At 40.7% G+C, this 26,266-nt stretch overlaps 1 protein-coding gene across 1 annotated transcript in view; it reads right to left on the bottom strand.

The window, feature by feature from the left end:
- LOC126481170 (cold shock domain-containing protein E1-like) overlaps positions 1-26,266 on the bottom strand; it is a 72,123-nt gene that overhangs the window by 15,546 nt on the left and 30,311 nt on the right. Inside the window, exons 12-13 of the mRNA XM_050104738.1 lie at positions 15,186-15,353; positions 7,676-7,844 (exon numbers count right to left, since the gene is read on the bottom strand). Coding sequence (XP_049960695.1) covers positions 7,676-7,844; positions 15,186-15,353 — 337 coding nt within the window. The remainder of the gene's footprint in view (positions 1-7,675; positions 7,845-15,185; positions 15,354-26,266) is intronic.

The following is a 26,266-nucleotide window of genomic DNA, read 5'->3' on the forward strand; positions in this document are numbered from 1 at the left end:
GTTGGTTGATTGTGGTCAACTCTTGCAGCAAGTTTCCTTTTGCTGTGCCATTGACAACATCACGTAGCACAAATCAGGTATTGTCCTCTATTTTTTGCCTCGAAGTGCGCCGTTCTATCCACAGTCAACTTCAAGTAGCAGATGGCCTAACTTCAAGTAGCAGATGGCCTAACTTCACACCGCACACACCAGGGATCAAGTGTCACAACCGTTTCTCGCCTCCTATCTTTTGCATCCACGAGGTGGACCATCGCTGGCGGAACTGCTTCACAGCTGCTCCACCCTCCTCAGCATCCGGCGCCAAATAAGTGCATCAAGTATCGCTTCGCACTGCATGGTAGTGCGTTTTACACAGTTTTCAGCGGCAGCAGACAGTGAGTGGGAGGCGAGATCTTTTGTCATTCTGGTGCATGCGTGCATCTCATTTCGGGCCAGGATGGATTGCAGCACCACCACTATCAAGTTCACCACTGTCATGTGCACGATGATCCTTCTGAATCTCTTCTCCCAGATTCACGGATCCCGAGGAAACTGTGGCCGCAGCAACCGCCTAAGAGTGTCGTCACGACATGGCGGGACGACGCCATGGAGACTGAGCCTTCACCTCCTTCGTCCTACCGATGGAGCTGGACCCACCCATGTCACAGCAGCCAACGTCTTCTACATCTTTGTACGGACTTCCAGAGGTGGACACATACCCTTCTGGGTGTTTTACAGGGGGCGTTTCCACCGGAGCGCAGGCCGGATGGTGGGGTACAACCGGAAGTACAACGTCCCGTGCAGCCACAGCTTCTGGTCCATTGCAGCAACCACGCTCCTGTCACTCCTCCCATTATTGTGTTCCTTATACGACGACGATCTGTCGCATTGCGGGGGTGGGGGAATGTTACGGTGTAAAGTCATGCGTCAGCACGCCAGTTGGAAATGATAGAGAAGAGATGGCTATGAGAAGACGTCAGCCAATTGCATGTTGACCAGACCTCCAGGATGACAATGCAATAGCAGTGGCCCCTAAGTGAAGAGGACACTAGCACCACATCTGACTGTTCGCAGCTCAGTTGAATAGCAGCTTCAAGACTAGCGACTTGGATAGAAGTGTCTGAGCTCATTATTTTGCTTTTACGCTCTATGTAGCACAGACTTGTGATTGTTTATACTAAAGAAAATTGCTTATTTTTTTATATGTCGCCCTTTGCCAGTGAAACATCTGTGTAATGCAAATTTAAGTATTCTCCCTTTGCCTATTGTAATAAATCTTATTAATATGATCTGTCTAATTTGACTGTCTAGCGATCCAAGTAAGCAGGATTCCTAGACACCCAATATTTGACGAGCAGGGAGACATAATACTTAGTATATCACACCACCTTCTTAAATTACAGTCCTTATGCACTCCTACTGATGAGGGATATTTGGCTGCCTCGTTCATTTTTAAGAAGGTTGGTAATTCTTTGGAGAGTTACTTGGTTTTAAATAAAATGCTTCAACAGTGTACTCTATATACAGTCTTCAGAGTACCAGCAAACTCCTCTACACAACTATGAATCTAAAACTGGGGCAATTTTGCAAATGATGTACCAGTATCGTCTTTCTTTACAACATAAATGAATCAAAACATTACGACGACCTATTTAATAGCATTTTGGTTCACCTTTGGAACGCTAATAGCAGTGATACAATATGACATGGTTTTGACAAGTCCCTCAGTAGGTTTCCACAGGTGTGCGACAAAATTATAAGAAAGTGGTTTGTGGGTGCAGAGCTAGTACCTGATAGCATCCTGGTGTGTTCCAGTGGATGAATTTGATGTTCAATATATCAACATAAATTCACTATCATGCTCCTCAAACCACAGCCGCACGGTTGTGGCCTCATGAAATGAACAGTTACCCAACTAGAAGAGGTCATCCTCATTCAGGAAGACCTCAAACATGAAGGGATATAGGAGGTCTGCAGTAATGTTCATGCAGTTCACAGCAAAGCCTTTGTTACTACTACAGGTCCCATGGAATCCCGGGTTAATGCCAAGCATTAAACTGCTGCACCACCTCACCAACGGTCAACGTCTGTCATACAGCGCACATTTTGAGCAGCCCTCTGCCTGGGTGCCATCTTATTCGTATACAAACCATCAACGTAATGTAACAAGAAATGTGTGTCATCCAGTTAAGTGACATGACTCCACTGATGCACAGTCCAATTTTTATGACGCCATGTGCACTGCAATAATGATTAATGTCATTTGGTCATCATGGGAACATACTGGAGTCATGTGCTGTGGGGCACCTATGTTCAACAGGGTGTGCCGAATGGTGTGCTCCAAAACAATTGTACCTGCTACAGCACTGTATTCTAGCAAGCGCAGGCATATCCTGCAAGGGGAAAGCAATCATCAGAAATAAAAAAGACAGTGGGGCTATATGCAGCATATTTCATGCATGGGTCTTGGTTACATAATTTCTGAAGATGTTCACATCTATTGAGTGAAAGCTACATGTGACTAGCAGCATTATATTCTGCAATCAGACCTGCCACAGACCACCTTCTGTCCTGCGTTACAGAGCGAGCAAGCCTCTAACCTCCAAGTTCTGCAATGAAGTGTGGGTATTCAACACCTTGCTGCCTACTTGCAGCTTCACCAGCCATCCACTGTTTTCCATGGATTTTTGTGAACAACTTCACCATTTCCAAGATGCGCATACCCAGGTGCTGGGTCATAATCTGCTCCTTGTCAAACTCACTTAAGTCAATGGATTTCCTTACTTGTGGCCTGTATCTTCACTAGAATGATTTCCCATTTGTCATTGCCCCACTGATATACATTTCTTGCTGCACCAAGCTTGCAACGCCACTAGGTAGTATTCAATCTTGGTTCTTAAGTGTATATTCTGATATATGTTGCCGCGAATGGGGTGGTATAAATGTCAAAATACATAAAGCCTTCAGGTAGAGATTTTCTTTCCTTTTGTTCTGAACACAATATTCCATTATTAATACCTGAAGCTCTTCACTACAGAAAATGCAATAGCAAGTTGTATATCAAAGAAAACAGAAATGTGTACTAGCATGCGTGGGGTAAAAGGTCATTAAACAATGCTGAGAATTCTTTTAATCAGCTTCTCAGAGAAACAGTGTGATCCTGTTCTATTAACTTACTTTATGTTACTACTCACAAGGTAGATGCTACAGCTCAAACTGAATAAAACTTATTTTAAAATATGGATAAGGTTATTTATCTGTAAAATCTGTATTAGTGTACAACTGATGTTTGAATGCTAAAAAATCTATAGACTAGAGAAGCAAAAGTAATTGTCGAAACAATACCATGTAAGATACAATTTTGACCACCAGATTCACAAATGTCATAAATGTACTATTTGACAATGTGTGTAAGACATCTTCAACTCAATCATTTTTCCACAAAAAAGAAGTTTCTGTGTTGTACATTCTTGTTTTATTTGTCACGGAAGTGAAATTTCTGAGTTACAATGAACAATGTTTTAGTATAGCTGAATAGAACAGCACGGATATTTGACAAGGGCAAAGATGCTACATAATATTTGGTGTTTACACACTGCAGTATGCCATTATCAAAAGCCAAAGTAATCACATTACCTACAACTTAGCCACAAACTGTTCCATTCCCCTTTGCTTTAATAAATTCATTACAATTCCACATTTTCAGAAAGCACGCACCAGATCAACTTTTAATTTGGGAAATATGACACTAATTAAAGCAAAATGAAGACCTGCCCTGGGTGGTGGCACTGTCTTTTTTACTGAGACACAAGTAGGGGAAGATGATAAAAGTGTACACTGCAGTATTTTAACATGTGGGGCACTGTCACAAGCTACGTATCTGTATACCAATCCAGCACAGCACTTTTGTTTAACAATACTCCTTGCACATGCGATTTTATCAACAATTCTTCACCATGTAATGCGTACAAATCCACGTCTTGCTTAAGTAAACCACTGTTCCCTTTAATTCTGTTGATCTTTTTCTTGTTCACACTTGATGGCTCATTTATTCTGACATCTTTTAAAACCAAATACCTTCAGACAGAACAAATTTCTTCGTACTTTCCTTGATAGCCCAGGAATCCAGTTCTGTGTGACAAAAGCCAAGTTTTCATTGTATTGTTAATAATCCCACATCTTCACCCATGTATGCACTTGACGCATATAGAACACCCCCCCTCCCCCTCGTCCACCTCATCCTCTCACCTCTTAATTGTCTCCTCCTCCCCACTGCCTCTTCATCTACTCCATCCCCCTCTCTCTGATCATATCTTCTTCCCCCTCCCTCTGATTATATCCTCTTCCCCTTCTCTTTTTATCTCTGTCCCCCTTTTCCTTTTCCACTGCCCACTATACCTTCCACCTGTCTCAGCAATCTCCCCCTCCTCCCTTCACTCTGCCCCTCTCTTCCTCTATGTATCTCAACCTATTCCCAGCTGTGGTCATCAGCACATCTACCCCTGCAATGCAGTTCAGTTAAATAGGCCGATACTACTACTACAACACGTATGTCATGCTAGGCAGGCTACACATCAGGGGCTTGAATAATCATTTTTTGCATCTGACCTCCATCCAAAGCAGGTCAATACCACTACAACACAGGATACCAGTCATGCAAGGAATCCAGGGCCCAGAAATCTCCTCCTTACCTTGACATATAGGCTGCCCTCCAAAGCAGGTCGATTTGGCAGACTGATATTGTTCCACACAACATACCTGTTGTGCAGGGCAGCCTATATGCCGGACGGTGGAAGAAACATGCCTGCCTTTTTGTATATCCCCACTGCTTTTGGGGCTATGAGGTTATAAACTCCACAATGCTGATACTTGTGAAGCCTGCTGTTTCTATGCTTAATTTGGTTATAATTCATCAAAGGGTTTGGGAGGAGATCCTAGGCATATACACATACCTTCTGCTTTATATACACAACCGACTGCTGCCCTACATGTCAATCCATATCATCTGTTGGATACTTATTGTATGTACTTTGTTGCTTCTTCTTTGGGGCAGAAACTTTCAGCTCCACATGATGTAGAGTAATCTGGCCATAATTAGCACACCAACTTACCTTCAACATTTTACTTCCACACTCAGTCACCTATTATGGTCAATACTGTCACTCTTTCCTGCTCCTCGTTGTTGATAAATTTACTCATCTTAACATCTACTAATGCAGCTAGATACAAACATTTTCTGTGGTCTCTTGCTGTGATTGCACCATGCTGTAACAATGTGCACTGCTTTGAACAGGAATGTGGCTGTACCCAATCCCAGAACCCAGTTAGTTCTTACTAAGGCTGGGTCTACAGTTTGCTTTTTTTGTTGAGTAATACTGCCATGTGTTAGCATATAATGTTTCACGGAAATGTTTTGTGTTTGCTGCTGCTACCGGTACTGTTTCTTCAATAACTTGTGCTCCTGTAGACTTTGAAACAAATCTAAACATCAAATGTACTAAGAAGTAGAGTTTTACATGTAAGCTTCCTTGAATGGTGGCATAATCAACACAGTCTCAATATATATTTTAAAATCATTTTTATTCAGTTTCAACTGTTCAAGCTGAGGTATTTCTGTGGAGGTAAACATTCTCCACTCGAACATAGTAAGCATTGGCAATAGTTTAGTTTGATTCAAGAAGTGTCCTATCTGAAGATGGCATCTACATGGACCATTGAGATAGTATGTCAAATTTATTTTGGAGCTTGACAGCAAATCTGAGAACAACAACTATGTTACAATGCCAGATAAGCTTAGATGCTCACAAGGAAAATATATGTCTACTCAAAAGGGACACAAATACTCTAAGAAGCCTAATATAAATATGTTGCAGCAAATGCCCCTGAGGTTGCCTGCTACTGACTTAGTGTCTCTTCAACATACAGCTCAACCTGAGACTGATAAAATTTTAAAATTTATATTTTTAATAAAATATTCTACCACCCTATAATCCAGGCACATAAGCTAAAATCTCAACACACTAACAGCGTTCCATTGTAGAATATGATGGTACCCGTTGAGGCACAAAGTTATAAAGAACTAATGATGCAGACATCCTCAACTTGGGAACTAAGAATTCACTAAACCCATACCCTGACATAACTGGCAGAGGCCTCCTGGGAAAAACAACAGGTTAAAATCTCTATATTAAAACTTTGTAGAGTCCAGACAACACAGGATATTTTATAATGTGCATTACACTTATAATGAATCCTTAAATGAGGACAGTTTCCTACCTACATTCCAATTTTTCTCTTGAAAGGTGGTGAAACACACACAAAATGTGACAAACTGACAGTTGTACACCAGACAATGACAGAGCCTCATACCAATGGAAAAATCATGTTACTGATGAACAAAGACTGTCTTGTCTGTCTTTGTGACTTTCAGGAGATAGCTATGTCCAGAATGTTGATCTACTGATCTTGGCTTACTTTCACCTTCCCACAGTCTGCTGTGTTACACACCATTCCAGAGGAATGATGTGTACCCCTACGTATTCTTAATGATGAACGATAGTTCTCATATGAAAACCAGAAAATAAGTTATCATACAGCATAGAACAAATATTACTGGTTTATTTAACTGTGGAGAATCATGCTGTGGGATGACACGTCTTCAAGATGGGATGACGATCACAGCGAACCCGAATACAGAAGCTCCTAGTATTGCTGGCTATTTTGCAAACGTGCAAAGTCCTCAGAAAACACATAGTTTTGGCAATAGTTTTATGTTGATAAGAAAAATTAAATGTGATGTTAGAATTCTTTCTTTCTTTGATAGACTTCTATGTAGAGGTTTCAAGTCAGATTTGACAAACTCTGGCTTCAGCTGCTACAGACTGTGGTCGCGCACATGAGCGAACGTGTGTGTGTGTGTGTGTGTGTGTGTGTGTGTGTGTGTGGGGGGGGGGGGGGGGGTGTCTATTTTTGACAAAGACCTAGTTGGCTGAAAGCTCATTTTTCGACAGTCTTTTTGTTGTGCCTATGTGTGACTCAGTATCTCTCCTTTATGGTGAGTACCAACTATACTTTTCATAATATTGTCAAAAGACAAAAGAGAATATTCACACATTCAAATACAGGAAAGCTAGGTTCTGGTGAGACACAGCTTCTTGTGACTAGGTATTTAACTACAAACCACTTTATTGCCTGTTTGTTAGGTAAATGGTTTCTATGAAGTAGACAGTGAAAAACAGGTGAAATAGTAGACAGACAGAAATGGTTCAATGCAGCAGATATAAAGACATCCAAATTTGTTCTGATGGATATGATGCTGTTAAGTACTCACATATTTAGTTTAAAAACAAGGAAGAAGTTTGAAACTTAAGGAAGAAGTTTATCTCAATCATTTCCATACTGACATATTATGAAATTGAAGATTAAATTAATTTATACTTATTACACAAACAAACATGGTTTTTTTTTGACAGTATTCTTTTGTGCAGATGCATTTCTTATTGGCGAAAGAACACCCCCTGCAAAGTTGAAATGTAGCCACCGAATAAAATAATGACTTATGTTGATAAATGGTATGTCCGACAGAGAGAGAGAGAGAGAGAGAGAGAGAGAGAGAGAGAGAGAGAACAACCAATTCAACAGAATAAAGTTTGTTTACATGCTTTATGAAATTACCACTATACAGCATACAACTTACCCAATTTTAGTAACATCGCAAGCAGAGGATTTGCCTGTTCTCTGATTAGTTACAATAACAAATTCTACTTGATCTCCAGGCTGAAGTGTTACACCATCTTTTACTTCAGACATGTGGAAAAACAGATTCTTTCCTTCATCAAGTTCATATGCCAGAAATCCAAAGAGACCTACAAAATGTACAGAAAATGTATTTAGAATATTGCAAACCTGTTCACTTCTTGTGCGAGTAACCACAATACTCGAGAGAGAAGGAGGTGGAGAAAGGTGAAGGCACGAGGGATGTCAGGGAAGGTAGGTGAGAGGGGACGGTGGGAAAGATGGATGGTGGGAGGGAGGGAGAGAGGACACTTTGATGGGAGGGAGGGAATCGTGGGGAATGAAGAACGGCAGAAGTAGATATTACTGAAGAGGATTGAAACACAGATAGCTTTATCTCACAGCATTCATGGAAGTTTACATCATACACACACTTGCTGCATAGGGCAACACAATCTACATTTCACTAGAAAATGGCAACTGATGGTTTTAAGTCTCTCTTCTCATTCCTGAAAATAGCTTTTTTAAATCAGTTCATATGGCAGAACAGTCATTGGCAGCAAGCATAATATAGTAAATGACAAGGCATAAGAATCATTTCATTGATTAAGACATTAAAACAATAGATACAGTACAAAACAATGTGAAAATTTCACTCCATAATTGGCAGTATCTCATTCTTCACTAATTACAGCCCATTTTTTCAATAAAACAGGAAAATGAACATTCACACAACACTTTAGTTGAATTTCAAGGGTTAGTTCCTGTCCAAATCATGACAAGTACAATGTGTAATAATGACACACATACAACATAACAATATTACAGTGGCCTTTTCACAACAGAAGCCTGATTGAACACAAGCATTTAACTATAGTTCTACATTACTTATCTCAAACTGTTGTACAACATGTCTTACATTTGAGCTTATAGTATTTTTGGCTATTAAAAAACTTCTCTGTAGAAATAAACACAGACTCCGCACACAGTAACCTTGTGAAATCTGACTCATTCTGCTTCTGCTTGCTCATGAGATACAGGAACCTGTAGATAATGGCACCCCTGTTGATGCCATGTTATTTGACTTCCACAATATTTCAGTACAGTCCAACACTGTTGACCGCTGAACAAAATACAAGTTTATGGAATACCTGGACCAGCTTCATGATGAGAATGACGAGTTTCCTAGCAAACTGATATCCTCAGATCATACTTAATGGAGAAAACAAATTGTGAGATAAAGCATATCTTGGATTTATTCCGATGTAGTGTTATAGAACACTTACTAGTCACAATACAGTAGAAGTCTGATATACCGCAGTCTGATATACCATGCTTTTGGATAAAATGCAGTATCAAGTATGTTCCCCAAAATAAAATATCATTTATGAATCATTTTTGCTCTCGCAGCCTGTTTTACAAATTTGGAAAAATGTTATTACAGTCTGCATGTAGACTCTCTGCGCTTTAATTTACTGCTGCAACCTCCAAGCCCTCTAAATAATAACCAAAACAGATGTGTCTAATGAAAAAGTTTGGATTGTCTTATCAACATACTAGGGTTATTGCTGGTGAGAAGCTTTGAATACTCATCTCATGGTTAACACTGTGACACAGTAAACAAAGTGGCTATGCAACAGTACCTGGCAATAAACAAAATGAGCACAACCATCACATGGAGCATAAATTGTTCATTAACTGTCTAGATTTTTGTGTGGTTATTATGATATCACAGAAACAGAAAGCATATTCTGTGAGTACTAAAGATCATTGATCGTGTGGAGAACAGTAGAACTAAAGCAAGCTTATAATGCAAGTGTAGTGTTCCTGAAGGAACAATCAGTGGATAGGTGAAAGAAGAGAATAAACTTAGAATTTTTGCCAACGCAGTTGGCTGGAAAGAGAAAGGACTAAACCAGGAAAATACAGTGAACTTGACGGATGTCTCTACAGGTGTGATACGCTTAGTGTCAAAAGTGCAGTCATATGGGATATCAAGTGAAATCTGTGACTGGACTGATGATTTTTTGGTAGGGAGGATGGATGCAACATGTTATCTTGGATGGAAAGTCCTCATCAGATGCAGAAGTAGCTTTGGGTGTGTCCCAGGGAAGTGTGTTGAAGTGTGTTGGGATCCATGCTTTCACATTGTATATTAACGACCTTGCAAGACAACATTAATAACAAAATCATGCTTTTTGCAGATGATGCAATTATCTGTAATAAGTCCTAACAGAAAGAAGCTGCGAACATATTCAGTCAGATCTTGGTAAGATTTCAAAGTGGTGCAGCAGAGATTGGCAACTTGCTTTAAATGTTCAGAAATGTAAAATTTTGCACTTTACATAACAAAAAACGTAGTATCCTATGAGTATAACATCAACGAGTTACTATTGGAATTGGCCAACTCATTCAAATACCTAGGTGTAAGAATTTGTATGGATATGAAATGGAATGATCACATAGGCTCATTCTTGGGTAAAGCAGGTGGCAGACTTCGGTTAATTAGTAGAATACTAGGGAAGTGCAATCCGTCTACAAAGGAGATTGCTTCAGTGTTATCAAGCCACTTTACAGAACCTATGACGACCCATCAAGTCAAAACGCCGAGGCATGTTGTTCAATGGTGTTATCCTCCTGCATGATAATGCCTGCCCACACACAGCCAATCCGGTGAAGATGACACTGCAGCAGTTTCAGTGGGAAACGGCTGGAATATCCACCATACAGTCCCGACCTTTCACCGTTTGACTTTCATCTGTTTGGACCTCTAAAACAAGCTATTTACGGACATTGATTCACAACTGACAACAAAGTGTGTGACTGGGTCCAGCCCTCGATCTGACAACAACCTACTAGCTTTTCAAGGATGAAATCTGCCGGCTAGTGTCGCAATGGGATAAATGTGCCAAAAAGTTTGGCGACTATTTTTGAGTTGTGTACTCTGTAAAACTACATTTCTGAGTTGGTAAAATCGGGTTTCATTTGCATGTGACACCTCATTTCTATCAATTAGCAAGGTTGCCAGTAGACGCTACACCTGCAATAAAGTTCTTACACCTCCAGATGAGTGAGTGATTGCTAGTTCTGGTTACAAGCACATCAAAGCAAAAGTTGGTCAGCCAAAGTAGAGCTGAAACTAACATCATTATATGAATAATGAAATGCGTATTTCTTCCCAATGCAAGTACTGCACCCACAATATATTCATAATTCAACAAAAGAATTATGAAAATGATCCTGTAGGGCTTTTGGGACTTTGGACTTGATACCTGAAATGGTGTTATGAAAGAGAGAAGAAATCTCAAGGATTACAATTCATGGAATTGTCGAAGATGATTATGCACGGTTATTCTAAATGATGGACCATTTTCAAAAATTCATATATATTCAAAGACAAATCCAAAATGAACAAGCTTTAAACCAATGAAAAGAGGAAGTTTCAAAATTTTTGGCAGGAAACAGCAGCTGGGCAGTGATGGTTTCAGAAGCGACCAATAGAGTTCGCGCAGCAATAGGGCCGCCATTCAATTTCACTGTCAGTTATGAGTGAGATGGCAACTGTGGAGCACTTTGTACCAAATTCAGTATTGAACCACCAACTCGCAAAAGCATTAGCCATTAGTTTAAGCAATTTAAACAGACTGGCAGTGTGTGCAAAGGAAAATGCACAGGCCGACCACATGTCAGAAGATGATGTCCAACAGATTCAGGAAAGCTTTGTGTGCAGTACCAGTAAGTATACCAATAGAGCCAGTCGAGAACTTGGAATACCCCCAAAACCAACTGTATGGAAAATTCTGAGACGGCGTTTGCTGTACAAGTCCTACCAATTACAACTTGTGCAGGCTCTCAACCCCAATGACAAAGAGAAGAATCTCGCATTTTGTGGTTATGTGCTAGCAAAGATGGAGGATGACGCATTTCTATACAGCATGTAATTTTTAACGATGAAGCAACATTCAACCTTCGTGGACAAGTTAACAGACACAGTGTTCGCATATGGGGTTTGAAAAACCCACATTCACCATTGTAACATGAAAGAGACTCACCAAAGAGCAACGTGTTCTGTGCCGTATCCCGTACAAAGGTTTATGGACCATTTTGCTCTGAGGAAAGAACAGTAAAAGGAATCATGTACATGGATATGTTGGGACAATGGCTGTTCCCTCAAGTTACTGAAGATTCCCAGAACTTCAATTACCAACAGGAAGGAGCTCTGCCCCATTGGCACAGCAATGTATGAGACTTTTTGAATGACTCCCTTCCTCAGTGCTGGATCAGTCGCAGTGGACTTTAGGACCTGGCTCAGCACTTCTGGCCGCCCAGATCTCCTGATCTCTCACCTTGCTACTATTCCTTACGGGGAAGGAAACTGTATGTACTGCCTCTACCAAAAACTCTGAATGATCTGCGGAATTGGATCACTGCTGCCATGTGCTCAGTAACAGCAGACACACTTTAGCGTGTGTGGGAAAAGATTGGTTACCAATCAATGTTTGCCGTGCTGCCAACATTGGTTACACTGAACATTTATAATTATTAAATAATGATTAAAACTAAATACAAATTATTACATTTATTAAACTAATATCAAACATTATGAAAAAACTTTGAAACTTCCTCTTTTCACTGCTATAAAACTTGTTCATTTTGGATTTGTATTTAAATAAATACGAAGTTCTGAACATGGGTCCATCATTTAGAATAACCGTGGTTGGAGGAAGCCTACTTTCCTCTGGCCCCCAGCCAACCAGGTAAGGGCAAAGACAGCTACAGAGTAAAGAATGTCTTCTAGCTGGAACATTTGTAATAGTAAAATTGAGAAGTCTAAGAAGTAATGGGTATCAGCTAGAATGACAATAATAGAATAATGCGAAAAAAGTAATCAGATCAGTAGGTGGTTGGAGCAAAGCGACAAGCAAGTGTCCCCTTGGGCTCTGCATGCAATGGAGATTGTCCTTCCTACAACTGTCCACCCTGACACTTTACAGAGAAAATGTTACATTGAAAGTGTTAAAAATGGGAGAACAGCAGTCACTACTCACTGGAGTCCCACTCCTAAAATGGAAAATAGGGTGTGGCAGAAAGAAGGGGCTAACCACATTTAAAACCAATTAAAACAGGGATGACCAAGGCAGCTCTTGAAGGAGGTAGGGAAAAACGTTCCTTAGACTCGGTGTACAGTGGGAGATACCCAAACTAACCACACTGCCCCACTCCAAACGTAATTTAAATTGTGCACCATTCATCCATTGTCAGCAGTTATTCTGCAAATCAATATTGTCTTCTGGCATTGCTACTTTCTTGTACACAACTGCATCATCTGTGAACAGCTTTAAAAGTACTTCTGATACACTCTACTACATCAATTATATTCATAGTAAACAGTAACAGTCCCCTCATGCTTCCCTAGGGTACTCCGGAAATTACCTTTACATCTACCTACAGTATGTTGTTCTCTTGAGAGTGCCATGTTAAGTTATATCGGCAAGGAAGTCTTGAATCTAGTCACAGATCTGGTCCAATACTAGGTAAACTCACCTTTTTTTCTTCACTAAATGGCAGTGAAGGAGAGTGTCAAATGTCTTCCTGAAGTCAAGGAACATGGCATCAACATGATCACTGTTGTCTAGAGTGCTATGGATCTCGTGGTGGAACAGAGAGTTGAGTTTCACAAGATTTCTGTTTGCTGAATCCATCTTCATTTTTACAGGAGATTTTGATTCTCCAAAAATGTCATAATTCTTGAGCATAAAAAGTGTCCCTTAGTTCTACAACAGATTGATGTCAACAATATAGGCCTATGAATATGTGCATCTGCCCTACAACTCTTTTTGAAAAAACAAGACTGAGCTGCACTTTTTTTAAAGTCACTAGGTGCCTTTCATTGCTCCAACAATCTACGATACACTGCTGCTAGAAGTTCCTCCGCACGAACTTTATAGAACCTTATAGATATCTCATTTGTTCCCAACGCCTTTCCACTACTAAACAATTGTAGTAGCTTTTCTTTTACGTGAAGTGTGTTATCTCAACATCTGTCTAACAATTTCAAACTGAAGGTGGAGCTATGCCATAAACCATGGCAACCATAATCCAAATGAGACAAGATCAAGGTCTGGAGAATACAGAGCAGGAGCCACACTCCAAAAGATGCGTGCATAGAAGCACAAAGTTTTAAGCATTCATATGCAACTTAAGTTATTTGCAAATAGAGGCGAACACCATAAACAAAATGCTCAGTACTTCCTTCTCAGTCGATTGTAAGCATCAGATGTGGTTGCCAGAAGTCAGGTGGAGTGCTCCACTAATATATACTCTGGGAGAACCCATTTGAAGTTTAAGAGGTCACGCGTATAAAGCAGGTTAAAGGGCAAAGTTCTTCACAGTAAAATAAGCGAAGTTGTTGCAAACTGTGAATCAAATCAAGGCTTGGGACTGTATTGTGTGACAAGATGTAAATATTCTACAGCTTTCCATATATCAGTGTCTGTCTAGGAGGAAAGACATTTTAACACATTTAATGTAGAGAATAAACTTGTTGATGAATATATTTTCCCCAGTAATGACAATATGAAGCTCTATTAAAAAAAAAAAAAAAAAAAACCCTGTTTAAAAGTGTACACAGGAGGAAGAAGAAGAAGAAGAAGAAGAAGAAGAAGAAGAAGAAGAAGATGATGATGATGAAATCTCCTTACCCAAACTGGGGTAAGTAGTGGTCAGATGAACACCACTATCAAACATTAGGCTAAAACGGCCATGTGGAAAGGAGTCAATGATTTACGCATTTCCTCTCCAGGCTCAATAGCGAATTGTCTATGAAGAGACCACAATCTCACAATTTTTGGGTCTACATGGGTGTGAGCAGAACATCACATCTGCTATGTTGTGTCTTTGTTAGGGGAATCCCTTTGGTAGGTCTGAAAGCCTACAGAACACTAATTTCTGGACTGAGAACACTGCTCATTCTTGTGGGAGATGCGCAATTCACGGGCTATCAGGAGGTCACAATGTAGGGTATGTATTTTGTCAGCTGGAATACTTTCAGCTCATATCTCAAACTGGCGATACTGGTTCTGCGTTGTAGCTTATGATCCTATCTTGCCATTACTTCTTCCTTCCATCTACTCAAAAACTGTGAACATGACATTTCAATGCTTGGTCCCCCTTGCACTGACAGTATGGTCTCCAATCTGCCAATGGACCTGCCTCACTTAATGTCATCCAAATGCGTTTGCCGAGCCATTCTTTAGCTGTTAATATTATGCACCAAACATATTCAATACAGAAGACCAATACAAAAGATTTCTGCCAACAAATGCTGTTGAAGGTGGACTAAGAAGTCTCACGTTGGTGTGTCTTAACTTGTGCAGATGGCAGTATATGGCTGGTGGTCACCTCATTCACACTTCATTCATACTACTTTCTCTTATAAACACACATTACAAATAATTGAATACACCAATTACCTTTCACAGCATTAACTGTAGCCCTTCTTTTCTTGCGTATAGCTGATATATTTGTTGCTCTGCCTTCAGTATCTACTTGAAATGTAACTGGATCTCCAGTCTGCAGAAGTTCCCGTTTGTTAGCTAATCCAGTAATTCCAAATTCATATTCAGGTCCTTTCTCGTCCTCTGGAAAACAGAAAGATTGAAATGAATAGTGGTACATTCAATGCTACATTCATGTTATTTTAAAATAAAGGTAGATTTACACAAAAACAGGCACTGAACACTACAATTCATAATTATCTTATGACAGTTATACTACGTGAGGAAAGCTTGTAATGTTCTTTCCACAACTTTTTTGCTGATTTGTAATTGAAACAGTTTTCTTTGCAGGGCTCAGACATGAATAAGAGATGGTTAACAGAGAGAGCACACTTTGTATGGAACCTGATAGTGTTGCCTAAAACAAAAACATGTCTCTTTTCTTTTTGAATATTATCATTCTTCAATTTTAGGTGTAAAGGTTGCTTTGAAAGGGTAACAGTTCATACAATTTACTTCGTCTGTTAATTTAATTCATAACATATTAACTATGGTTACACCCAAACATGCTAATACTAGCAGATAAATTTAGTTCTACTGTCACAATGACGTCTCCCATTGCAGTGTTACTTTTCCAAATTAGACTATCAGGCTTCAACCGTTCATGATAGATTAAAAAACTGACAATACTGATTCTTTAACTGATTTTGTGTGTAATGGACCCTCCACAAATAAACTGATTAATCATGCAGTACTGCTCTACCATAAATAGAAAACTTCCAAACACATATCATATCAACATCTGCAAACTGCGCATGTATTTTTGGTGTGACATGACCCCACACAACCATTCCATATGACACCCAAACAACTACTGCTCTTGACTTGCATGAGCAATAATGCTCGGGCATTGGTGAATGAAACAGCAAGACAATGCCTTCTGAAGGAAAAGATGCACTCAGCTCTGAGTGTTCCAGAGAACTTGCACCGTGTAAGGCATAATATGGCAGTCTCGATTCTGTTTTAAAAAAACTGGCTACAACACCTTCTCAGTAACATCTGCTGCACCGTGTATCTTTGTTAATTTGTTGACAAGTGTATTCTGGTGAAATCCAGGGCATTCTTCTTTTGCAATCTACAATGCAATAAGGTATTGACATTTATATAGATGCATTTTGGGGAGTAACATGTTCCATACTGACTCATTTTTTACTTTACGTAATGGCTTATACAATTTGCTTTCAAGTTGTGCTCATTTATAAAACATTTGCCATGGTAGTATCCAACAAAAGATTTTTTTCCGAATTTCTTCAGTAGTAAAATGGCTAAACGGCAACTGAATGAGGCAGAAGAGATCCTGCACATTCTAGAAGAATCCTGTTCAGATGATTTCTAATATTGGGGAAAGGGGGGGGGGGGGGAATAGATTCAGAAAATACATGAATTTATCATCAACACAGAACTGCCTTATCCCCTCTCTCATTTGATTCATCCTTTGCAGGCTTTACTGGTGATGAAGATGAGACTTCTGCAGTTGATAATGGGCCTGGAGATTCTTTACATAGTTCTGACAAGGCAGTAATTTTGGGTCTAATGTTCATGGCACACTAACAGTCAACGAACAACGTAACTTAAATAAATGTGGAAGAAAAGCAAAACAATTCATTAATTGTATTTGCAATGAATTTGTTAGATGAAATGTTCTAGTAAATTTAAGTTTCCCACCTCAAGCTCAATAACTTCTCGTACTAAAATTTAATATTATGATACTCTGTTAGCTTAATGTGCAACAAACACGCCATAGTAGTTTCACTGTTGGGACTCCTGGTTATCGCCTGTGAGAGGGAGGCAAGGTCAGACAGGTTCAGTATCGCCTGCCGCTGGAATGGAGGTAACACACAAGGAACAATATGTGGCTTTGAAATTCTGCTTTCGTCTCAACAAATCTTCAGCTGAGGCCTATACAATGTTATAGGAGGCCTATGGAGAGTCTGTTCTTCCCTACAGCACAGCTCGAAGGTGGTTTAAAATGTTTAAAGAAGGGAGACAATCAATTTCAAAAGAAGGTGAATCCGATGCTCCAGTTCCTTCACTTACTGAAGAAAGCAACACTGCTGCTGTCATTGTGAGTGAGGATCAATGAATTACCTTAAGATCACATTTTGAAATAGTGAACATTTCATTGGATGCCACCCACATGTTAGTGACAGAAAAATTACACGACACGTGTTTGTGCGTGATGGGTTCCAAGACTGTTGATTCCTGAACAAAAGGACATTCACGTGCAGGTCTGCATGCAGTTAAAGTTGATGTTAGAGGAAGTTCTGGAGTTTCTTTCAAATGTAATCACTGCTGATGAAACTTGGCTACATCTTTTTTTTCCTGAGAGTGAACAGCAATATACTTTCCCTCGAAACTGTAAAAGTTACTAATCCTTTGAATGGCTATGGTTCTATGGTTTTATACATGGTCGTAGAATTTCTCAGCACTTTAGAAAATGAAACTCCGGGGGGGGGGGGGGGGCGTTTTTGGAAAGATCTTTCATGTGCAGCAACATTAATAAATTTCGGGCGTATTATAGTATTTGAGAGTTGTAGCATCACGTTTTAGTACCTGAATAGTGTAAATTCGCGTAGTCGTTTGTCTTCTGTTTTTGTTTTGAACGGCCAGTGTCGGTTGGTCACAGTCAGTGTGCTCCCTGCCGCCGTTGGATAAGCAGCTGCAGCAGCAAGTCGTATACTCCTAGCTCACTCATTTGTTACATAGTTTAATTCCTAATTTCTTTGCGTGTTTTTGGTACTTGCATTGCTTAATTCATAAATTTCGGGCGTATTATAGTATTTGAGAGTTGTAGCATTGCGTTTTAGTACCCGAATAGTGTAAATTCGCGTAGTCTCCTTCTGCCGCCGAGGAGTGTCAGCAGTGCGCAAGTAGCAGCATTACTGCATTTACTAGGCAATCTTGTAATTTAATAACCGTTTAAATTTTGTTGATTTGTTTGAGCTCTCCGTAGATTAGTTCAGATGTTCTTTGCAAAACAGTTTTTAGCATGGATAGGGACTGCAACTGCTGTGTTCGGATGCAGGCTGAGTTGGCATCCCTTCGCTCCCAGCTTCAGGCAGTGCTGGCTTCGGTCACACAGCTTGAGGCTGTTGCCAATGGGCATCACTGTGGGGGTCCGGATGGGGGTTTGTCGGGGACGGCCAGCTCGTCCCACGCATCCCCTGATCGGACTACGACTGTGGTTGCCGGGATACTGCCAGCATTGAGGCTGCTCCCTCACCTGTGGTAGAGTGGGAGGTCGTCTCAAGGTGTGGCATGGGGCGAAAGACATTCCGGAGGGCTGAACGGAAAGCCTCTCCAGTTTGTCTGACGAACCGGTTTCAGGCTCTGTCTCAGGCTGATACTGAACTTCGGCCTGACATGGCTGCTTGTCCTGTTCCAGAGGTTGCCCCTCAGTCTGCAAGATCTGGGCAGTCGCAGAGGGTGGGCTTACTGGTAGTTGGGAGCTCCAACGTCAGGTGCGTAATGGGGCCCCTTAGGGAAATGGCAGCAAGAGAGGGGAAGAAAACCAATGTGCACTCCGTGTGCATACCGGGGCGAGTCATTCCAGATGTGGAAAGGGTCCTTCCGGATGCCATGAAGGGTACAGGGTGCACCCATCTGCAGGTGGTCGCTCATGTCGGCACCAATGATGTGTGTCGCTATGGATCGGAGGAAATCCTCTCTGGCTTCCGGCGGCTATCTGATTTGGTGAAGACTGCCAGTCTCGCTAGCGGGATGAAAGCAGAGCTCACCATCTGCAGCATCGTCGACAGGACTGGCTGCGGACCTTTGGTACAGAGCCGAGTGGAGGGTCTGAATCAGAGGCTGAGACGGTTCTGCGACCATGTGGGCTGCAGATTCCTCGACTTGCGCCATAGGGTGGTGGGGTTTCGGGTTCCGCTGGATAGGTCAGGAGTCCACTACACGCAACAAGCGGCTACACGGGTAGCAGGGGTTGTGTGGCGTGGGCTGGGCGGTTTTTTTTAGGTTAGATGGCCTTGGGCAAGTACAGAAAGGGCAACAGCCTCAACGGGTGCAGGGCAAAGTCAGGACATGCGGGGACCAAGCAGCAATCGGTACTGTAATTGTCAACTGTCGAAGCTGCGTTGGTAAAGTACCAGAACTTCAAGCGCTGATAGAAAGCACCGAAGCCGAAATCGTTATAGGTACAGAAAGCTGGCTTAAGCCAGAGATAAATTCTGCCGAAATTTTTACAAAGGTACAGACGGTGTTTAGAAAGGATAGATTGCATGCAACCGGTGGTGGAGTGTTTGTCGCTGTTAGTAGTAGTTTATCCTGTAGTGAAGTAGAAGTGGATAGTTCCTGTGAATTATTATGGGTGGAGGTTACACTCAACAACCGAACTAGGTTAATAGTTGGTTCCTTTTACCGACCTCCTGACTCAGCAGCATTAGTGGCAGAACAACTGAGAGAAAATTTGGAATACATTTCACATAAGTTTTCTCAGCATGTTATAGTCTTAGGTGGAGATTTCAATTTACCAGATATAGACTGGGACACTCAGATGTTTAGGACGGGTGGTAGGGACAGAGCATCGAGTGACATTATACTGAGTGCACTATCCGAAAATTACCTCGAGCAATTAAACAGAGAACCGACTCGTGGAGATAACATCTTGGACCTACTGATAACAAACAGACCCGAACTTTTCGACTCTGTATGTACAGAACAGGGAATCAGTGATCATAAGGCCGTTGCAGCATTCCTGAATATGGAAGTTAATAGGAATATAAAAAAAGGGAGGAAGGTTTATCTGTTCAGCAAGAGTAATAGAAGGCAGATTTCAGACTACCTAACAGATCAAAACGAAAATTTCTGTTCCGACACTGACAATGTTGAGTGTTTATGGAAAAAGTTCAAGGCAATCGTAAAATGCGTTTTAGACAGGTACGTGCTGAGTAAAACTGTGAAGGACGGGAAAAACTCACCGTGGTTCAACAACAAAGTTAGGAAACTACTGCGAAAGCAAAGAGAGCTCCACTCCAAGTTTAAACGCAGCCAAAACCTCTCAGACAAACAGAAGATAAACGATGTCAAAGTTAGCGTAAGGAGGGCTATGCGTGAAGCGTTCAGTGAATTCGAAAGTAAAATTCTATGTACCGACTTGACAGAAAATCCTAGGAAGTTCTGGTCTTACGTTAAATCAGTAAGTGGCTTGAAACAGCATATCCAGACACTACGGGATGATGATGGCATTGAAACAGAGGATGACACACGTAAAACTGAAATATTAAACACCTTTTTCCAAAGCTGTTTCACAGAGGAAGACCGCACTGCAGTTCCTTCTCTAAATCCTCGCACAAACGAAAAAATGGCTGACATCGAAATAAGTGTCCAAGGAATAGAAAAGCAACTGGAATCACTCAATAGAGGAAAGTCCACTGGACCTGACAGGATACCAATTCGATTCTACACAGAGTACGCCAAAGAACTTGCCCCCCTTCTAACAGCCGTGTACCGCAAGTCTCTAGAGGAACGGAGGGTTCCAAATGATTGGAAAAGAGCACAGATAGTCCCAGTCTTCAAGAAGGGTCGTCGAGTAGATGCGCAAAACTATAGACCTGTATCCCGGATGTTGATCTGTTGTAGAATTGTAGAACATGTTTTTTGCTCGAGTATCATGTCGTTTTTGGAAACCCAGAATCTACTATGTAGGAATCAACATGGATTCCGGAAACAGCGATCGTGTGAGACCCAACTCGCTTTATTTGTTCATGAGACCCAGAAAATATTAGATACAGGCTCCCAGGTAGATGCTGTTTTTCTTGACTTCCGGAAGGCGTTCGATACAGTTCCGCACTGTCGCCTGATAAACAAAGTAAGAGCCTACGGAATATCAGACCAGCTGTGGGGCTGGATTGAAGAGTTTTTAGCAAACAGAACACAGCATGTTGTTATCAATGGAGAGACGTCTACAGACGTTAAAGTAACCTTTGGCGTGCCACAGGGGAGTGTTATGGGACCACTGCTTTTCACAATATATATAAATGACCTAGTAGATAGCGTCGGAAGTTCCATGTGGCTTTTCGCGGATGATGCTGTAGTATACAGAGAAGTTGCAGCATTAGAAAATTGTAGCGAAATGCAGGAAGATCTGCAGCAGATAGGCACTTGGTGCAGGGAGTGGCAACTGACCCTTGACATAGACAAATGTAATGTATTGCGAATACATAGAAAGAAGGATCCTTTATTGTATGATTATATGATAGCGGAACAAACACTGGCAGCAGTTACTTCTGTAAAATATCTGGGAGTATGCGTGCGGAACGATTTGAAGTGGAATGATCATATAAAATTAATTGTTGGTAAGGCGGGTACCAGGTTGAGATTCATTGGGAGAGTGCTTAGAAAATGTAGTCCATCAACAAAGGAGGTGGCTTACAAAACACTCGTTCGACCTATACTTAAGTATTGCTCATCAGTGTGGGATCCGTACCAGATCGGTCTGACGGAGGAGATAGAGAAGATCCAAAGAAGAGCGGCGCGTTTCGTCACAGGGTTATTTGGTAACCGTGATAGCGTTACGGAGATGTTTAATAAACTCAAGTGGCAGACTCTGCAAGAGAGGCGCTCTGCATCGCGGTGTAGCTTGCTCGCCAGGTTTCGAGAGGGTGCGTTTCTGGATGAGGTATCGAATATATTGCTTCCCCCTACTTATACCTCCCGAGGAGATCACAAATGTAAAATTAGAGAGATTAGAGCGCGCACGGAGGCTTTCAGACAGTCGTTCTTCCCGCGAACCATACGCGACTGGAACAGGAAAGGGAGGTAATGACAGTGGCACGTAAAGTGCCCTCCGCCACACACCGTTGGGTGGCTTGCGGAGTATAAATGTAGATGTAGATGTAGATGTAGATGTACACTGTATATTTTCATATTACGAAAGTATAAATGCAAATCCCACAAAACACTGCATGTTACTTTCTGAAGCATTGAAATTGAGATTGCAATGCACTTTTGTAAGCCAGTCACAGCTGATGCCACATCATCTCGCCAGCCGATGACAGCAGATATTCAGAGTATACAACACGTGATGTCGTCAGCCAATAGCAACATCACTTAAGTAGCGCAAACACACAAATAGGAAAAGTTAATTGTTTAAATTAATATACATAATGTTGCTACAAGAAGCTTTCACATATAATATTGGTCTCTCAAGATTTGTGGGGAAGTAGAATCATTGGCTCACCCCCCAATAATACCCTACCACAGCGGAACAACTATGACTTTGCCATATCTTTTCTCTGAAGTACGAACTCTATGCTACACGCATTGTATATACGCTGCGAGAATAGAAGTATTCATAGTAAGTGATGGGAGTGTGAGTGATTATTGTCGTAATCACCACGCTCGCTCCCCACTATCTATAGATTAATAAGCTGCAAGAGAAGCTTTGTGCGTGTTACACTTAAGGTACATAACACAAAAGTGCCAGTAAAATGTTTAATAATGACATAACGTCTGATCTTCTGGGCTCAAAATTCTTCTAAATTGCTCGTCCGCTAAAGCTGATTTTTAAATCACAGTCAACCGCTCTGTGATTTCAGAAGTTCAATATACATTCTCGCATATTATTCATCTTGCGTAAAAGGAAATTTACTTTGAAAAGTAAAGCCTAGTTTACACGAGGACACTAGGTTGTAAGCAACTGCGCTACCGGCCACTCCATATGTGTGCTGCGTGTTTGCCCAACTCATTGGTGAAACTGAACACTTTCAGCGTGTTGGCAACACTAGTTGCATGAGTTTGAGGTTATGCGAGTTCACAGAGTGCGGACAAACTGAAATATGAAGTGAGGAACGGACAATAATGTTCACTTTTTGGATATCTTTGTATATGTGTCTGTGGGATTTCAGTGATGTCGATTACAAAAATATAAGCAACATATTGCTGCTCCTGAAACCGTCATGTGCGATCAAAATACAGATGGTTTGACAATATCTGAGCTGCAGGGCAAAATTTATTGAATTGGGAGCACATATACAACTGAATTAAGAAAAATACAATTCTGGCTGTGGAAATGCTCTCATCTACAAGACTAAAATCCCAAGGTTCGAGTTGGCCGACTTTTTTTTTTTTTTTTTTTTTTTTTGACGATTGTTTACAGGTTTGGGTTGCTTTGAGGGAGGCGACCAGTGAGGTCATTGGTCTCATCGGATTAGGGAAGGAAGTCAGCCGTGCTCTTTCAAAGGAACCATCCCGGCATTTTCCTGGAATGTTTTAGGGAAATCATCGATGGCCGGACGCGTGATTGAACCGTTGTCCTCCCGAAGGCGAGTCCAGTGTGCTAACCGCTGCGCCACCTTGCTCGGTTTGTTGACAGGAGGGAAAGCTACATAAGTCAAGAAGCTGCATGCTTTATTCAATATTCATTTATTCAAAACGTCGTACCATGCTACCCATTCACATATGTTTGAATTTAGAAATATTTCCACTACAGATCTATCTTTGAGACAGTAGTTTGCAAACCTTTCTCTTCTTAATGCAGCTTGCTTCGAATAATTATTGCTGTTAATGTTAAAAATTATTACTGTTATGTTAATAATTATTGGTGTTAATGAAAAAGAGTGACCACCAACTAAAACTGCATCTTCTAGCATGCCAAGTATTCTTGATTGTGATGCACGCAACGTGTGACGTAATTTCAATTCTGGCGACATTGCTTCATACATTACAGTGTCTTTTCCTTATTGCATAATTAACTCTATTTAGAAGAAATGTGAACCGTTCTGGTAACATTCTAAGCTAAGTAAAAGAACTTCGTGGGCCATCCATTATAAATTATTTCAGCAAGGTTGCTGAGCAACCTAACTGACGTCTTTTTTCCATCCAGTCATGAATCTAAACGTATTTTTTTTTCTCCTTCTTCTTCTTATGTAGCGATTACACGCAACAAGCTTTAACTCCATCACAACTCGTGTGACATGCAGCTGGCAGAACTTTAATTTCAGAGATGACTTGGGAACCCACAAAATGACGAAACTGAAGTGTATACTGGTGTCACCGTGTCTACAGTCATATACGAAGCTGTTTGCGTGCAACTCATTCTACGCAATGAGTGGTGCAACACAATGCCGTCGTTAACTATGCTTAATGCTTTTCAAACCACATTTTGCAACATTTTTCCGCGACTTGTTAGAAGTATGTTTATTTCAGTAGTTGCCAGAGAGTGCCAGATAACAGGTGTCGCCGCACTTGCGCAGCTATGATTACACAGGGAGCCCCTATGTTCATACACATAAACATTAAAAGATCTTACATTATGCCATAAAAGAAACAAGACATCAGAGGATACTCCAAGAGCATCGGAATGTCATGAACCATACTAAAATGCATAATTCAGCTTATAGTACACACTGACATGTCCAGATTCCCAATGAAGCAGGCCTCGACCTGATATTATGCTTCTTAGTGTTGTTTTTGGGATGTAAATTTTCTTGGCGTACCAGTACTGTATTATCTCACGTTTGGTTCTTTACTATGGCATACTGCCATACATGCTAGAAGATGAAAACATGCCCCCGAAATCCAGCGAACAGTTGAAACTAGCCGACAGTGTGGAATTAAACACTTTCAAATAAACGGACTGCCTCAGCAGAAAATATTAATAAAAGCCAAATTTCTTTAGCTAAACGACAAAAATAATTTCATTGTTCTGCAAGGCATTTAATGCTTGACAAGCCAGAAAGGTGGAAGTAAAATAAGACCTGAAATTAATCAAATTTTAGCTCTCCATAATTATGTGAATTTATTTTAATCCTCTTGATAGCTCCAGGCCACAGAAATCTGTTTTGTTTTCATGTAACGTGAGAGCAGCATACGAAGAGAAAACAGCAAAATCACTAAATGTAAACACAGGTGATGTGGAGACTACCCACCTCCCCACTACGACTCAAGACGACTCTGTGCATCTGTCTCAGATCTACAATATTTCCTACCCCCCCCCCCCCCCCCCCCCTTGATTTAAAAAATCAACTTTTCAAAAATATATGAATTTTGTAGTGCACATCTTAATGAACAGTCTGGTACATAAAAGATATATGTTCGAGGAATTGTAAGACGTTATTTGGTCTCCTGTGAGCCAAAGTGCAGTTCCATGCTTCTTCACACGGCATTCTTCTATCACGTGTCACTGCATTTCGCTTTGTGGAATTCAAAGGTGTATATTTTGTAATGGATATCATCAAACTAAACTAGATTCATGACAGCGGAAATTAAAATGCCCTGTGGTGCCTCTCCTGCTCCCAGTCAGTCACACTGACATCCTGCCAATCTTTTTTTTTTTTAAAAAAAAAAAAAAAAAAACCATCACAATTTATACTGGATGGGATTGTTTGTAACCGGGAGAACAAGAACTCTTCAGAAAATTTGCACTCTTTACTGCCTTGTTTTTGTGTGACATAAAATGAAATGTAGGATACGTAAAACCATAAAGACAAGAGATAAGCAAGACAGTACACATTTCTTTACTGCTTAGGTCCTAGCATTTTTTTCTCTCTCTCTCTTGCTACAGCTTTACATGGTGTGCTTTCCTTTCTGCGAAAGAATCTATTACCTCATCAAAATTTGTCAAACGTTATTCTACATGAAAAATTGAAATGTCGTCTAACACTGAAAAACTTCACAGTTAGTACCCAAGACTGGTGTGATTTCACGATCTGATTAGTCTATTTTGTCACTGTCTGCTAGATGAAACGAAATAGGCCTGTGTAATATTGCAGCAATTGTAACACACACCAAATAAACGAGAGTGTTTTTGCACAAATGGCCATTCTTATAGCACGAGAGAATATAATTCATGAAGTAACAATACCAAATGCCTATTATGCCTACTAAAAGCAAAAAGTTTTATGTTAGGAAATAGTTCCAAATTTTATTCATATGCTCCAGCTTCTCAAGCCTGAGATCAAAAAGTAGTAATATGAAATTTATGTATAAATTTGGAATCGTCATATTCTTCCATGATTTGTGTGATGACCCCATTTCTTCTC

This window comes from Schistocerca serialis, chromosome 5 (genome assembly GCF_023864345.2).
Source record: "Schistocerca serialis cubense isolate TAMUIC-IGC-003099 chromosome 5, iqSchSeri2.2, whole genome shotgun sequence".
Lineage (NCBI taxonomy): Eukaryota > Metazoa > Arthropoda > Insecta > Orthoptera > Acrididae > Schistocerca > Schistocerca serialis.